This window comes from Cryptotermes secundus, unplaced genomic scaffold (genome assembly GCF_002891405.2).
Source record: "Cryptotermes secundus unplaced genomic scaffold, Csec_1.0 scaffold516, whole genome shotgun sequence".
In the NCBI taxonomy this organism is placed as follows: domain Eukaryota; kingdom Metazoa; phylum Arthropoda; class Insecta; order Blattodea; family Kalotermitidae; genus Cryptotermes; species Cryptotermes secundus.
The window spans coordinates 56,185-74,343 of NW_019745084.1; the positions used below are offsets into that span (position 1 = coordinate 56,185).

The following is an 18,159-nucleotide window of genomic DNA, read 5'->3' on the forward strand; positions in this document are numbered from 1 at the left end:
GGGGGGGGGGTATAGTGCTCGCTTAAAGGAGCATAAACAGTCCCAGTCAACGAATGCCCAGTAACCAGAACCTGCTGAGATATGGGCGCAGTTCCTGTGATATCTGTAGCAGAGATTCTATGTCGTTCCCATGCCTTTCAACACAACTCTCAGCTCTTCATCACACAGAGTTGTGCACAGTCTGTCGAAAATCCAAAGTTTTACTCGACTCCCCAGGTAGGCACTCTCCATTCGTTGCTGTAATACCTCTTAAGTCATTTGATCGGCGCCGAATGCACCGAAGTACTTAAGTGATCCCACCGCCGAAAACCCAGGGCTGTTGAAGTCGGGAGATCATGCATGTCAGTTGACTCTGCCTCCTCGTCGTATCCACTGTTCGCCAAAATTCTGCTCCAGGTCTCTCTGGCAAAGCGGACAAAATGAGATGGTGCCACATCATGCGTGAACCACATCTGTTGCCGTTGATGAAGAGACGCATGTTCCAAAAGTACCGGTGTAGCACCAAAATAAAATGGGCGATACACTGCATCTGTCAGTCTGTTGGGTAAGGAAACTGGTCCTAAGAACTGATCGCCTAAGATGCCCACCCAGACATTGACGGATAACCAATGTTGTCTTGATGCCACGGTGATGGAGGACTGCCATCCGCCCAGGCACGGGTATTATGAAAGTTCGTGTCCCTTGTGTATCCCGCCACATCATTAAGCAGGATGCTGCCTTTACAACGCGATTTGCAAGAAGTCATTGGCAAAACACCTCCCTTGCATGATAGTCGGGAAGAGTGAGAGCTTGCGCTCACTGGATGTGGTATGGGTAAAGTGACTGTTCTTCAGACAGTGGGAACACCGATACCTTCAGCAGCTTCAGTTCTTCGCACACTGGTTCCTGGACCGTCATGCAGCCTTCTCAGTGCGCGAATTTCTCGAACACTCGCCCATATCTCAGCATTCGGTTTCTGGACATTCTGCTCATTGCAGTCAGTATTATATCCACTTAGAATGATTTGCACCCTATTGCTTGTCCGATTCGAACGATAGAGTGGTTAGTCCCAGAATACTGTGTTATGAATGCAGCGCATGACTCAGATTGGGTGCCACTTTTATAAGTACGCAAATCAGACTTGCAGCTGTGAGTATGAGGAATTGCCAATGGGGAACGGATTGCTTCGCACAATGTTTCTCAGTCGTCGGAACACACCCCAATGATGGGAAACTTGACACATGAGATATTGACATTAATAATTCAGCAACACAGAATTCATTTGCGCACAAACTTTCCTACATTGTATGCACAAGATTCTCATCAATACCCTTTTGTAATTAAACCTGCTAACATAACTGTGCTTTATGTAATGGTATTATAAAGCATAGTTTTTTAACAAATTCGGTCAATGATTAATATATTACTAAAATGTAAGTAATTGTAAAAAATTCGCTTATTGGAAAAATGACCCCTTTGTTCTTAGTATGGTGGGACTATATTTTTGTTGCAGCCGATCACGGTAGCCTAGAGGCCTAAGGCATGCACTGTCTTCGCTTGCTCGGAAGCCGGGATCGTGGGTTCGAATCCCACTCAGGGCATGGATGTTTGTATGCGTTTTTCTGTGTTTGTCTACAGGTAGAGGCCTTGCGACGAGCTGATCACTCGCCCAAGGAGTCCTACCGAATGTGTAAGATCGAGTAAACCGAAGTGAAACGGAGAGTGTCATGGAGGTAGGCCTAGGCCCCAATTGGGGCTGTAGCGCCACAGAAAAAAAAAATTTGTTGCAAGATGACCGGTGGGAAGGAATATGCAGAAGGTTGAAAATAATTTTCTTGGGGTGTTCCTAAGATAGCTCACGCTCATCTGATAATGAAGTCGGACCGACAGAAGGAAAGTCAAGAAGAAGAGACGTCATAGAACAGCTCTGTAATCACAGCGGGCTTCATCAGTCGGATTGTGCGACCGCAGAGCCGAATGAGAGAGGACATGTCAGTGTACACGGAGGATCTCGCGTTGTTGAACGTGTTACCTACGTTCCCCGTCCTGCCCAGTGCCCCAACAAGAGACAATGTGACAGAGGAGGCTGCCCTCGACGACAACCAGACGGCACTCAACGTCACCAGTCCTGAATTAAATTCCTTCTACTTCTACGAGGTGAGTACGTACTTCGTAAATACTTTTGCTGCGACGCTAGCCGTCCATCTCTGTATCAGCCAATCAAACCATTTGTCCATCATTTCGCCATTCAGTCAATCCGTTAGTTTCTGTCAGTATATTTATTCGTTCTTGTATGAATTGATCTGTCCATAAATCAATTAACCTACGAACAGGTAACTCAAATCGTCCTTTATCCATTCATCTCTGAAAGAACCAGTCCATCAGTTCATTCATTTTGAATGTCCGTCATTCCAAGAGCGAATGTTATGCTAAGTAGCTAAGCGTCTCAAATTAATTTTCTGGGTAATCTGAATGCTTATCGGCAGAAACTGCCTCGCCTCCACGGGCTGAAATTGCAGCTCCTCGGTCATCGAAACTTTGTAGACTGCGGAAGGTTGTAATATGCGGAACCTGCATATTTCAGTCGGTATGACGACTGACTGCCGGTCACGGTAGCCGCGCGGTCTAAGGCATGCACTGTCTTCGCTCGCTCGGAAACCGGGATCGTGGGTTCGGATCTGTTTCCTGTGAGGTACGAATTGAATTTTTATATATATTTCTTATACACTGCCGGTCACGGTAGCCGAGCGGTCTAAGGTATGTACTGTCTTCGCTCGCTTGGAAGCCGGGATCGTGGGTTCGAATCCCACTCAGGGCATGGATGTTTGTGTGCGTTTTTCTGTGTTTGTCTACAGGTAGAGGCCTTGCGACGAGGTGATCACTCGCCCAAGGAGTCCTACCGAATGTGTAAGATCTAGTAAACCGAAGTGAACGGAGTTCATGGAGGTAGGCCTAGGCCCAAATTGGGGCTGTAGCGCCACAGAAAAAAAATAATAGCGACTGACTGAGGACTGGCAGCCTAGATACCGGAGTTCAATTCCAGCTAGGAGCAAAAGATTCTTCTCCACGGCGTTCAGACCATTCCTGGGTCCGTCAAATTTCATATCCAGTGGGTATCAGGGGCTTTTTCGGCGGAGATGAAGCGGGCCGATGCTTGGTGTTCAATTAAGCATAAACACAACTTTATCTTGACATTTTACAAGAGATATACGAAGCCTTGTTAGTATACCGAGGATATTAGAGAAAAGGAGAAAATTACGGCTCGGATGGGGGTTTATAAAGTTGCCACATTTGAGGCTGCATTAAGCACTGTTTGTATAATAAAATGTTCCCAAATGCGTGCAGATCAGTTCCGTCGAAATGTTAACATTCTGACTGAACCATTCTGTATATAATCCGGCCGGCATTCGCAGGCTGTTTTAGTTCAGCGAAAAGGGATATAGTTCTAAACGAGGGCCGCGCCATAGCTCAAGCAGTTAGTCGCTGGTTTCCCACCGCGGCGGCCCGGGTTCGATCCCGAGTCTGGTCAAATGGGATTTGTGGTGGACAAAGTGTTACTCAGGCAGGTTTTCTCCGAGTATTTCGGTTTCCCCTGTCAATCTTCATTCCACCAATTGCTCCACAATCACCCTCACCTATCATGTGGGGCTGGTACAATAGGCCAGAAGTAGCCGCAGTACAAGGGACTTAGTCCCATCCACTAACAATACAAAAAAAAATAGCCCTACACACACGCGAATTCCAGGGCCTTCCTAAGAGTTGTGTTAGAGCTGGGAAAACTGTAACTGCGTTTATCTGAGGCATTCTGATGTGGTGCATTATCCCCTTGAGACCCAAGCACGTAGATGGCGGAAAAGAACAGTGATTTTCTTTCCTTACCGCATTCCTTTCCGCCGGGATAGTGTATTCCGTATAGCGACGGGCTACGGACTGAACAACCGAGGGATCGGAGTTCGAGTCCTGGTAGGGTCAAGAATTTTCTCTTCTTCGCTTCGTCCGGACCGGCTCTGGGGTCCCCCCAACCTCCTATCCAATGGGTACCGGGTCTCTTTCCCCCTGGGTAAAGCGATCGGGGAGTGAAGATGACCATTCACCTCCAACAAGTACCGAGGTCAAGAAAATGTGGATGTAAAATCCACTCCCCCATACGCCTTCATGGCGTGGTGCTTAGTTAGTTAGCACAGAGACAACTTTACCTTACCTCCATCCTTTACTTTCTCCTCCTTTTCCGTCTTCATCTTTTATTTTCTCTTCGTTTCTTCTGCATCTTCCTTTGCCACTTTCTTATCCTCCATTTTCTTTTTTATCTTCTCTTAAATTGTCTTTTTCCTTATTTCCTTTCCTTCTTTCTTCTACTTCTTCGTCGTTTTCTTCTCATCTTCCTCAATCTTATATTTTTTCTCGCCCCTTCTATTTCCTCGTCCTTATTTCCTTCTCTTCTTTCTCCTCGTTGCAAGTTCTTTTCTCCTTTCTTCCTGCCCCTTACAATTCTGCATGAGGATGTGGAAGGCAGTTCACTGAACTGCTTGCTCGTAGCCTGCCGTGGAGGCCCAAAGGTTGTGAGACGTCGAGGCTTCCACATTTTCTAGACAATCGGCTCACAGATGGCGATGAGGTTGTTAGTCTCAAGCGCCGGCCGCCCTTTACCTCCACGAATATTCCTGTTACTAATTTGTGTTAGAAACTGAGTTGATCCCAGAAGCACAAAATGAAACATAGTCTGCTCCCGCTCACTAGTTATGGGAATTAAACGCACAGAACGGGTAACAATGTCACACATGGATATCTGCGCCGTGGAGTCGTTATGTACTCTCTGAACCCATGGCATTTCTCATGTCCCCTGTTACTCATTGATTCCTGTAGAGTTACTTCCGTCAGAACACGTGTTCTGGAGACTGAGCAGGAACCGTTCAGCGTGACAGTGATGAAGACGTTTGAGGACAGGCAGGTGAACAGTAACTGTACACGGAAGGGACAGGGGACCAGATAACAGAAAGGCGGAGAGAACTGTGTAATGAGGAAGTCCATAACTTTTCTGTTTGTCAGAATTATAATGCTACAATCAAGGACAATGAAGTAGGAGAGGCATGTAGCAGGCATGATAGGAAAGCATCACGAAGTTTTGATAGGAAAACCTGAGGGAAGAGACCGCTTCCAAGACCTAGACATTGATGGTAGATTAATATTAAAATGGATATTAGAGAAATATGATTGGAGAGTGTGGACTGCATTCATCTGTCTTAGGCTATACGACAACATCGAGCTCATGTTAACACGACGGTTAACCGTTCGGTTGTATAAAACTGATGGAATTTCTTGAATCTGGGAACAGCTGCTGGGCCTCTCTTCCCTTAGTCCATATATCCTTACTGATGGAGATGAACCCTTGTTGAGAAGCCGCCACTTATGCAGCTCCTCAAGAACTTCCCAGCATTTTATGGAAGCCGAAGGTTCATTATCGCGCTCACAAGAGCCTCCACTGGACCCTATCGTGAGCCAGATCGATCCAGTCCGTACCACTCCATCCTACTCATATCTAAGATCCATTTTAATATTGTCCAGCCACCTACATCTTGGTCTTTATACCTACGAGGGGGTGTAATGAAATGTCTTACACGAAGTCATGAGCCTGGTAGCTCAGTCATTGTAGTAGCTAGGCTGCGGGATGGACGACGAGAGAACGGGGGTCGATTCCCAGCAGGAGTGAAGATTTTGTGTCCAGGCCGGCTCTGGGGCTCACCCAGCTTTCTGTCCAGTTGGTTCCGGGGGTGAAGCGGTCGGTCTAACCATCAACCCCCGTCTCGCGCCTCCGTTCTACTATATGCCATTCCTGACGCGCTGCGTATTTAATTAAGCGCCTTAATTTATAGAACTGTATGTCATGTCTGTTCCGGCATTTGTCGGGAAATGAGATGCCGCTTGTACGTGTATATACGTAAGTCTGCTGGAAACGTGTACTCCCCTAAAAGTGGGACGCGTTCTGGCCAATTTGAAGTCGTGACGAACTGCACGAATAACTCGAGAATCTTTTGATATTTAAAGTTTCACGAAAACTCGTTAAGCCTTTTCAGTTTTCATTTACACAGGACAATAGGATAACGACTTTTCATGAAAACTGCGTGCATTTGTCTCGGTATCTCGCTCAGTGTTTATCGTGAGAATATTTCGAATGAACACTGTATGAAAGTATGTACGGCACGCATTCTCCGTAGGCGCGTTTCTACATAAGGTAACATGAAGTTATGAGCGCATTTTAGAACCTGCACTTCAACGCCTAACCATGGCCTCCTGAAGAATCGCTGTTTATTTAATGGAGAAATAAAAAAAATGTTATGGGATTTACAATGATTTGAAACGAGATTTGTTCCAGTGCTCTATCATAAACGCGTTTCAGCTCATTAAGCCATCTTCGAGTATTTGACTTTTTACATTCACCTGTTCATTTTCATCAGTAATCTGTCACCTGTATACATCTGCTAATGTTCTCACATTGGACAGTGTTTATATACTGAACGCTGTTTTTGTAGTAGTATGTAATGCCGTTATATACGAAAAGTGGGTTCAAATCTAAGATTAAATATTGATTGTTAAAGTGTTAAATAATTAAAATTAAACCTATTGTCATATGTTTAGGGGTGTGTGACTATAGACGGGGTATGGATTGGTGACTTGGATTTATTGACCATTTGTACACGTCACTCAGAACTACACTTTTCAGATCACTGACACATACATACTAGCGTTCTTAGTCTATTACAGTCTCCATTCACCGTTTTCTTGCAACGGATTTTAGCAGAGTAATTATTCCTTTCTTACTCTTCTCAACTATCTTCGACTGCCGTCTCAAGAGACTTCCTTAATCCTATCTCAGCTTTCCTGGAATCCTTAATGTATAATCTCGGAGCGGATCCAAAAGAAAACGCCGTTTCTATCTTTATAACTCAACGATACCTCGATTGTTGCTTGCGTACTCGCTGGCACGGTAACCTATTTACCGAGTAATAAATGTCTTCTCTGGCTCCACTGTACCGGCTTTCAGACGTTATATCACAATATTTAAAAGGTTTTCTTATGTTTGTCCTGATGTATTAGTTTTGTGTAGATGTCTCTTCTACCTCTATATTACATCGGGGTTCTGTTTGGTCTTATGTTGATGTAGTATGTGCTTTGTTGGTTTGAAGGTGTAAGTTTGCGTTTTCCTCTCGTTTATGTTCCCTGTATGTGGCTGTTGTGAAACGGTGTTACTAGTTAAAGCAGTAAGCACATAGTCGTGAGTTCCCGCCAGTGTGGGCAGGATGGATCGACACTTTGTGTAGCCCTACGCCACGATAATGTAGTATAATGTCCGTGTAAGTGGAACTGCACAAATACGTGTCCATTGCTTCGCAACGATCACACAGCTCCTCCCCCCAGGAGCTATGCAGCCCCGCAATTTGTTTTCGACTACCACATCTGCTCCTGTATTGGATGCTTCTATCATTACAGTCCGTCGAGTTGATGTTCGTTATCTCTCCAGTTTTGGTGTTTTGTGTCGTGGGTTCCAGATAAATGCAGGTTACTCAAATTGCGAGACCATAAGCCGCGGCTTTATTTAGCCTACATGTAAATTAGACACTGAGTTTGTATCACCTAACAGTGACACTTTAATGTTTGTTTGTTATGAGAGAACGCTTCATCGTGTCTTAAATTATTCACCTATATATATATAAAGTGATGTGAAGGTGGGATGAAAGGTGTGAAATTACACAATTTCTGTCAAGCGTCAGCATATTACATGAACGTAATTATATAGTAGATCACAAGCAAACGGTCTATTGTTTCAGTATATCGTGTATATTTTGTATCGACAATTTTGCTATGCGGGCATGTGTAGTGTACAGCTTACAATTGATTACTTGTGCCTGTTATTTGTGAGAAATAGCGATGCACGTCAGCCTCGGTTCAATAATCATATTTTTCGTAATTATTTATCGTCCCAGTTTTGAGACGACGTTTCGGAGACTGGACTCCGTCTGCCTTCTTAGGTAAGAACCCTACTCTGATCAACCAAACCGATAGCCCCTATTACCGGTCTATCTGCGGTGATAGGGACTGGAAAAGAGTACTGGAGAAAAAAGGGGGTGTTAATAGTACGGAAGCTTACATAACAAACAAGACTTCCTATTGAATTCTAAACCACTGTTACACGAGGTCTATTTATAATTTCTTTCTGCTCAACGCGCACGTGAAATGTACAGTTTACAGGCATTTTTACAGTGCAATTATTGTTTGCAATTTTCAAAATGTTATTGGAGAGCTAATGAACATCATAGACTCTTAAGTCCAAGGCGTTAATCCTTCTTGAGAAAGTAATTACGAAACCCGAAGATTCGTAGTGTTCGCAAGAGCCCTCCACTGGAACCTGTCCGCTTCCAGCAACTTCCAACTGCACAACTGGCCCAGCGACTCTGCAGGCATGGGCGGCAGGCTGCAGATGCCACTGGGAGCAGGAAGATGGCTCTGCCCGCTCAAACACTGGGGTCGTGGGTGCGGAACATGGTCCATCGTGCACCATGTTTCGGCAGCTGAATTCGCTTACATCATCAGATATGAGGAGAAATGAACCTACTCGTGTCGTTAGAAGAATCTGGACTCGATTTCTGGACTATCTCCCTTTAACCAATCCAACTGAATAGGATTCATCCTACCTGCTTACACCTGATGACGGAAGCGAATCCAGCTTTCGAGACATGCTGCACTTTAAATTCAGTTAACACGAGGCACAATGTCCAAAGTAACTTTTATACGATTAAACGTAACGTGACACAGAATTCATATTCCTGTGTTTCATATGGCGTATGCACTACTCAGTACAGTTCATTGGAGACTTATTGACCGAAGCGACTTGCTCCATCGTTAGCACGTGGTGTTCTCGGAAGTTGTAAGAAACAAAATGTGCAGTAAAGTAGGTGTTTACTGCTGCAACCAGGAGTTGTTTTGTGTTATATGAACTCTGTATCGAAAGTTAAAACACGTTCAGTCTTTCCGTAACTCTTTGCTTGCCTCTGCTCGCCAGTCATTACGTTTCAGTTGCCAAGAGCACAACATTCATGTTAACACGCACACACACGTGTACACGTCGGAGTGAAACCCCGAAACCCGTCACTGCTCATTGTTACCAGTAAACACTAGACACCCCTAAGCACAACAGATAAAACCAATATCTTGTAACAACCAAATGTCACTGCTCCTGTTGTCAGACATCCGAGACCCTGTGTTAACCGTTGGTTTTCTCATTGTTACGAAACACTCTGTAATTATTGTACACGTTGGGCGTTCTTTAATTTTATCCAATAACCTTCCCTCAAGGTTAAACCCATACATAGATGACGTTATTGGGGATCATCAGTGTTAGGTTACGTCGAAATAGGGACTAAATACCTCCTTTGATATATGCCAAAATAAATGTTACAGTTGAACTCTACGTTAAAAGAATAAAAAGAATTGCTTTTATGGCTGTCTGAACTTAGTCAGCACTTCCTTTTGTTTGCCACATGGGAGAAAACTTTTATCAATTTTTTCTCGAGAATAAGAGATTGCTGTAATATGTCTGTGTGTTCAGAGGACCACTTTTGTTTCCCGAAGAAACGCGTTCAGAAATAAAGAGCACTGTTTTTTAGGGTTTAACTCCATGTAGTACGGGAGAGACAGACGTTTCGGAGGACCGTATCGTCTCCATCCTCAGCATCTAACAGTAAACCAAGTAAAAAACAAAGGCGCGGGAAACTGAGTTGTTACTTGATTTCCTTGCTCTCTGGTCATGTAGATGGAGGCGATCCTTTCTTCCGAAACATCAAACTGTCTCCGCACGCACTCCTCTCATTCACCGTCACGAGAACTTCAAATCCGACAAGGCAGGAGATGTACACAACAGTAATAATTATTTTTAAGTATCTCGGAAAACGTAATATTTACGGAAGAGTGTGTTGAAGGTGCGCGGTAGCGCAGTTGGTTCAGACACGTGTAACCGCTGCACCGTCGGGCACTAGTTTTAAGTATAATTAGGACCTTTAGTACAAAAATTAATTGCAGATGACAAGTAAAAGGCAAGCCAGTGGGACATAGTCACCTTCTTGTCTGCAGGGATTGACTTACGCCCAGTCTTTCTGTTACACAGGAAGCACCCCTGAGGCTTTTTCTGAGAAATTTTGTCTGCGAGTAACACAGCGGCAAACTTTGAGTATACGATCACTGACAGGTCCTGCACATCGTAATTCAAAAGTAGGCGTTTTTCAAACCCACGCCAAGCAGGTTATCCGTCAGTGAACTGTCAAAAAGTACGTTAAGTCTTTAGAGCCTAAATTCCCTGTAATCCTTAAACGGATTGGGGGAATAGTTAATTAAGTAAACAATCATCTAAATTTTAGGAGTTGGATTGTGGGTCGATATGAAACAGTCAGTACTTCGAGTTTTGAGGAGAAGTCATTCTCTTAAGCGAGTTACATCCCAGCCCATCAACTGTTCGGACGTAAAATTGGTACCACCCAATTGTGACTATAAATTCTGTTAGGAATTCGAAGTTACATCATAAGTGACTAGTTAAACTGTGAGTGTAGATACCTACTGACTAGCCATGCTGCCATATAAGCACTTTAACGACCAGCAGAGCGATTCTTGAATAAAGAGAGCAAGTTCAATCCAGTTCATTGGCGGTGTTCACTGTCGACAGCCGTTGCAATAAAGTGGCTTGTGAATGTGTTGCGTGTGAAGGTACGTGAGTTCCCTTCCCCCTACCTGAGCAAGGCCCAGTTAAACGACCTGAAACTGATTCTTAGCTCTGCCGCTTGAACTAGCACCCCAACATCATCATCCCCTTATAAATCATCCCCTCTTTGTTCCATAAAATTTGTAAACGAATTCCATAAGTTTACGGGCGCCCAACCCTTTACTAATTACCTGGCACCCAGAAGAGGAGATAGTAAGGAGGATCGGTGAGGAGAACCAAGCAGGCCGTAGCCGCATCCTACCAGCAGCCAGCAATAGAGACGTGGCTCGACAGTTACAAGGAGGCACCCGAAAGTCGAAGGAGCGGAGGACGGCGACAAAACATTATGACACAAGCCGGGAGGTCGCGGGTTTGAATCCCGATGGGATCATTGGACTCTTCCATTGACTTAATCCTTCTAGCCGCGCTATGGCTCTAGAGTCGACTCAAAGAGTCTAAACAGAAATGGATACCAGGAATCTTCCTTGGGGTAAAGAGCGGCCGACGCGTAAGGCTACAACCTCACCGCCATTTGTGAGCCGACTGTCTAGAAAATTTGGGAGCCTCATTGTCTCACAACCCTGAGGGCCTCCACAGCCTGATACAGGGATAGCTTTACCTTGCGATGGGCTGCTCAACCGTCCAGGGAGTCCTACCGAATGTGTATAGGATTAAGAAACTGAAAAAGCGGCCAAGGTTCAGGGGGTTCTAGAGCCATAGAGAGAGACAGTGAGAGCGTTGAACGTAAGGCGTGTCTTTAATTTTTCTTTCTTACATCTGTCTCAAAATATTTCTCTTTTCCTCGGATATTTAACATATTATGATTGAAAGACGAAAAGGCACAAATATGGAATTCAGTGCTTCCAGCAGCTTAAGAATTATTACACGCAGGAGTAAATATATAGCCAAGGCAACGCGAATAGCAGTGTCTTTGGAATTATCAGTTGCGAACGCGCAAAGATACATGTCGAGATCTGGATCATGGCAGCCGGCGTTGGACTGAGATTCAAACCGGATACCTCCTGATTATCAGGTTTGAGGGCTACATCCTACTCGACACGCGTAACATATTGTCCGCTGTCTTGCCACTTTCCATGTTTAGAAATCTGAGTCATAAAATTCAGCTCACGGTGAGTTCTTCTGGATCCCAGCAGTCTACTTCCAGTGACTAGTTCTTTTGTCATTCAATCCATTTTCAGAACCTGAACGCATGCCACGTCTGCCTCCAGCCACTTCGCAATGAGGCTCGTTCAGCAACAAGAGAGACTCATGTGCATATCTGCTGTGTAAAATTATTTCTCTGCTAAGCAGTTTGTCTTCTTGCGCTGTTAACGGGGGCCTCGACAAGGCGTACCTGCTGTCAGCATTCAATGTCCGATAGAGCTGTTAGCGGCAGCGTCGCACCATTTGCATACAATGCAGGGGGAGATGCTGACAGTTGTTTCGAGAATTCACTCTGCAATATAAACTTACTCAGATCGATGAGATGGAACAAAGAACAAGTTAGGAAATCAAATGTGGTTTCTTCTGTCATAAAATAATATCATTATGGGATATTAGTATTATCATTAGCAGTAGCAGTAGTAGTATTTCGTAGTGCGGTATGAATGGGTTACCTAAGTAGCATGCAGTTTCGTTGGCACTGTCCGACACATCACAACTATAATCACATCATGTGATCAATACACGTACCTGTGAGTTCTGCTTGTTACATTTTCTAGAAGTATATGATTCCGATATGAAATCGTTGTTTTTAATTTACGAATTTACGTGAAGTGCAGAATTTATTCTTAATATGTACGGCCCGTGATTATGGTCTCATGAGACCGAAACATTTCGGGGTGTTACCAACACGAGAAATGAACCGGATATACTTAGATGTTGACTTACATCTGCCTCTTGGCCGCGCCATAGCTCAAGCGGTTAGTCGCTGGCTTCCCACCGCGGCGGCCCGGGTTCCATCCCGGGATGTGTGGTGGACAAAGTGGCGCCGGGACAGGTTTTCTCGGGGTACTTCGGTTTCTCCTGCCAATCTTCATTCCACCAATTGCTCCACAGTCACCCTCACCTATCATCTGGGGCTGGTACAATAGGCCAGAAGTGGCCGCAGTACAAGTCCCACCCCACTAGCAATACAAAAAGTACATCTGACTCTGTACAGAGAGTATATCGGAACAAGAAGTTCTGGGAGGAACCAACCGTCTACATTCCTCTTACTCTGATTTGCGTATGTGATACATGTAGAAATAAACGTTTAGTATGACTTCAGATGGCATAACAGATATCAAATTTCATGAAAATCGGTTCAGGCATTCGAGTAATATTGAGGGTATTACATAAAAAAATTGAGAAGCTGTAGTGTTGGTATTACTGACGATGGGTTTATGATATACACCGTTGAGATACCTTCTTACCAAGTTCAATGAAAAATGGTACAGGCTTTCAAAAACATTAACGTTTGGCCTCAGCAATTTCAAAGGCTGTAATGTTGGTATTACTGATATGGATTTATGATGTACGCCGTTGAAATTGGCTCAGATGGGGTACCAAGTTCCATTACCATCGATTCATATATTTAAATAGCTTACAGTCATTACCGCAGCAATTTGAGCGGCTGTAATGTTGGTATCACTGATCTAAGGGGTTTTTACGAGCTCCATTGAAATGACTTCATCTGGCGTGGTGTACATACTAAGTGTCATGAAGATTGGTACTGGACGTAAAGAAATTTGAGAGGCTGTGATGTTGGTATTACTGATGTGAGGAATTTATTAGGTACGTCTTCGAGATTGGCTCGTATTCTGTAATGTACCTACATACCATATTTTGTAACGATTGGTTCAGCTATTCAGAAGTTGATAGAGGGATACACATACGGACACAGACAGCAAAGTGATATCATAAGCCTACTTTTATTTTTTTAAATAAGAAAAATTACTGAAAATGAATCCTATCAACTAATTTGTACATTAAATCAACAACTGTCCAATTAGAACAAAGCAGAGACATTCATATTCTGCGTTACGTGTATAAATAGTGGAGTGCAAATACCGTAACGTTTGCTTGCTGTTTTATTTACCAATACAGCATTTATATGTAAATGGGTAATTGAAGTAACTGCAGGGCTTTGTTGGCTTGTTTACCCCCATGTCATTGCTACAAAAGGTTGAATTTTATTTTAAAAAATAACCGACACCTAGACTTAGAATATTTATGAACATTTATTTTAAAAGGACCAAAAGTCTGGGATTTTGGTGAAGGAACCAAGCTATTAAAAAGAAAGTAGGGGTCCAACCTTGTGGACTTGTCACAGGCAGATTCTAAATCGAGGCTTTGGAGCTTGTTGTAAATTTGGCAGGGCTAACGATTTTAAAGTAGCCTGCGTCCCTCCTTAACACTTAAGTACCAACGAAGCTGCACGTAATCGAGAATAAGTAGAGTCGAAATACTTTATTGAATCGATATTATGAATTCATTATAATTTCACATTTTGCATAGAAATAGAACTACAAAAATTAGTTTATAATTTCATCATTTTTCATGTTAGTCGTACATTTGATCTGATTGTATGTTTAAACTTTTACTAACGGAATAAGCCTTATTCAGTCTAATTCAGAAACAATTTAAATTATATGGATAACTTTATAACCCCCTTGGCATTCCTAGACGCATGATGGGGAGAGTGGAGCCTGTCTGTCAGCACGTAGCGAGGTGGACTGCGAAAATATGGAGCCCTATCTCCAGAATTTCATGAGAGTCTTCTTAGCGTCAGTTTAATGTCGGGAGGGTCTGTTTAATTGACCGATTTGGTGAAATGGAAGTTCGCTGTTCGCAACTCTGTTGGACCTACATTTTTCTGAACATCAACAAGTGATTTTTAGACATTAGGCTATAGAGAAAACTTGATAGGCGTTGATTCATAGACTTATTCTCTACAACTATTAATATTGTCACGTGTAGGGGTGACTTATAAGGCGGGTTCTGGATTGGATGATTGGATTTATTGCACCTCATACATTCACAATTCGGGACTACAGGCAATACAGCGCTATCGCTTATTTACACGCTTTACAGTTCAACTTTACATACGCACCAGGATTCTCCGTCTTCACTAGTCGTATTCTGGCAACGGATTTATCANTGTTACATACGCACTAGGATTCTCCGCCTTCACTAGTCATATTCTGGCAACGGATTTATCACAGTCTCACTATCACTTAAACTCACAGATGAAGTCTTCTTGGCACCACTCAATTCCTTTCTTGCCGTTCTTTCTCAGTCTCCTTCGACTGCCATCTCCAGAACTCCACCCAATTACCTTCCGATTACTGTTCTGTACTTCCTACTACTTCGTCCTGTCTTCTGACTGTGCCATTTTATAACCCCTCGGCACGGATCCCATAGAAAACACCGTCTGCTCTTGTTAAGGATGCGTGTTTACTAGTCCGTTACCTAGCAGTGGATGCCCTATTGTCGCGTGCTCCTGTATGGCAGGAAACCCGTTGTCTAACAATGGGCAACGGGTATACACGTCAGAATAGTATGTTATTACGACATAATAGTTTATTTTATGAGCGCATAACGTAATACAAACTAGAAATACACGTATAATTTTTTGGAATGTGATGACATGCAGTCCGACAGAAACTCACCGACGTTTCGAAGGAACGTACTGTATCTATCTTCAGTGTCCAGAGCAAGCCAAGTAAGTGATCAGCAAGTAACAATTGCAGTGTGTAGTTCGGGATTGCGCTGATGTTTCGAAGGAACATAATGCCTTATTATCATGATCAAGCCAAGCAAGCTGGAGGTCACCGACGTTTCGGAGGAACATACTACCGTCGCCTGCAGTGTTTAAGCAAATCAACCAGTAAGAACTAAGCGGAAAGCAGATCGCGGCATCGCATCCCGAAAAATGAGTCACGCTCTTAGAACCTAAAATACATCACAAGAATAAACGTCGTTGCTAGAACCCGACATTTTCCTTGCAGATATATTCCGCGGAACCAGTCTTCGTAGCCATTGTTTAGAAGGTGTGCTAGTTTGAAGTTCGGGGTTCATATAGGACACTCCCGTTGATTTTCCATTAATAATGTACTTCCTACATTTAGTTACTTTAAGCATGAAATTTAGACTCTAGTTGCAGACATCCACGGTTCTTGTGGGCGGGTAAATAAGTACTGGCACGTTTAGCTTATATGAAACCCACTTAAGTACAGGTGAGATTTGTTCGGGCACTGATTGGATTAACCGAAGTCTTGGAACTGTACAATCCTCGGTTATCCCAAAACGCCACCGAAGAGGTTGGTGTGGCATTAACGCAACATATTTGTATTCTAGAGGTTTAGGTTCGAATCCCTGTGGGTACACTGACAATCCTGTCTGAGGTTTTTGTTGGTAGAGCGACTGCCTACGGGATGGACGACAGATGGGTACCGGGGGCTCTTGCCCCGGGGTTAAAGTGGCCGGGGCGTGAAGGTGACCACTCACCTCCAACTTGTGCCGAGGTCAAGTAAACGTGGGTCTGTACATCCACTCAACCATAGGTCTTGATGGAGCAGTGTTTAATTAGTTAAGCAGAGGGACAAGTTTACCTTTTACCTTTTATCCTCAGTCTCTTCAGACTAACGCCAGGATAGTACCTGGAATATGCCAAGACTGCTTACTTCATAATCCTGTCCAGTTGATGAGTGGTCCTTACATTCTGCGCTATGTTCCAGATTCCCAGAGCATCGCAACAGAACACTTCTCGAAAGAGAGGGAAAACCCTCTGTTGCTGGGGAAGGGAATCTTCGCCAAAATTTATGTAGCGGTTAGTCGTAAGAGGGACCCCACGACAAGTAAGAACGGTACGTAATAAAAGCAAACGAGGAGATTATTTTACTAGAACATGGCGTTCTGAGTAACCTAAGAAGCAACAAATACAACAGTTTGTGTTCATCCAGCGGTTGTTATGTAGTACTCTTTCTATTGAAGAAGCGCCAGAGTTGCAGGTACTTTAATAACACAGTATTGTGGAAAGAAACATTATACATACGATAAAATGTTTCCGCTCTGCTGATGGCTTTTATACAAGCGGCCACAATCATGACATAGGCTTACTTCGTGTCTACAGTAATGTATTTATTGGAGACAACAAGATTTAATATGTAGCCCGCCTGACGAAGTCTTCTTGTCTCTTCACCTGAATGCATAAAGACTCATTAGAGCGTGATCAGTTGCTTTTGAAAGAACAAGCAAACTATATTATATCCTTCTTGATTTTCAGATCCATTCTACTGCATAAGTTTTATACGGTCTTGTCGTGGGACTCCGTGGGTGCGTAATCGGATCATAACAAAACATCACAGAAAGGCAAATGAACATTCTTGTTTATGTTAAGAAAATGTATTCATTTCCTGGTGCGATCTGTCTGTCTGTCTATGGCTTTACAGCCAGTGCAGTATCTACACTAGTAGTTGTCTGGTAACGGCTTCTGACAATGACTGTTTTTCTATTTCCGTGTTCAAGTCCTTCCCGAAAGACGACTCCCATCCAACTGTCTATTCATGCTTTAATTGACCTCCATATAACCCCATCTCATACATCGAGTTGAAGACACGGTTTCCAACAGCACCTCTATTGTTGCATGCGTATTGTTGCCGCGAGAACGTGTTTACCAAGCTCTTGCTTAGAATCGGCTCTACACGCTACTATATATACAGGGGATGGACAAAAATATGGAAACATCTCGTGAAATACATGCCTGAATTGAAGTGTTTATTTTTGCGACGTTTGTAGGTGACGCTGCCGTATCTGCCCAACGCCACTACCTGTAAAACCTCCGCAATACGTTGCAAGCCTCATTTGTTGTCGAGACAGTGTTCTGTGCAAGTTTTTGTGCATCACATCAGTGCTAACAGAATTCGAACGCGGGCAAATTGTTGGGGCCCGTATGCTGGGTGCTTCCGTAACCAAGGTAGCCGAGGTTTTTGGTGTTTCGCGAGGCACAGTATCCAAGATTGTGACCGCATACAGGATGACTGGAAAAACCGCATCCGATAAACACCAGCGTGGACGGAAATGTGTGTTGAGTGATCGAGACAGACGAACACTGCGTAGGATTGTGACGAAAAATAAGAAGACTACAGCTGCAAAAGTGACTGCTGAACTGAATGTTACGCTCACAAACCCTGTCAGCACCAAAACAGTACGAAGGGAACTCCACAAGCAGGGTATTTCTGGACGAGTTGCAATTCCAAAGCCACTCATCAGTGATCAAAATGCCACTAAGAGGACAGTGTGGTGCCGAAGTCACAAAATCTGAACTATGGAGCAATGGAAGACGGTCATTTTGTCGGATGAGTCCACCTTCACACTGTTTCCGACTTCTGGCCGAGTTTACGTCTGGAGAACGCCATCCCAAGCTTACGATCCAGATTGTTTGCTGTGAAGAG

The 18,159-nt window shown here is 43.8% G+C and overlaps 1 protein-coding gene across 8 annotated transcripts in view; it reads left to right on the forward strand.

Annotated features, from left to right (window-relative positions):
• Positions 1-18,159, forward strand: part of LOC111874907 — an 82,189-nt gene that overhangs the window by 6,805 nt on the left and 57,225 nt on the right. For 5 of the 8 annotated variants that reach the window (XM_033755648.1, XM_023870776.2, XM_023870772.2 and 2 more), the window contains one exon: positions 1,835-2,136. The exons of 1 other annotated variant lie outside the window; for it this stretch is intronic. In XM_033755648.1, the coding sequence (XP_033611539.1) occupies positions 1,957-2,136 (180 nt within the window). In that variant the 5' untranslated portion in view covers positions 1,835-1,956. Of the gene's footprint in view, positions 1-1,830; positions 2,137-18,159 lie in introns of all 8 variants that reach the window. 2 more of the 8 variants (XM_023870775.2, XM_023870774.2) reach the window with 1 other exon arrangement.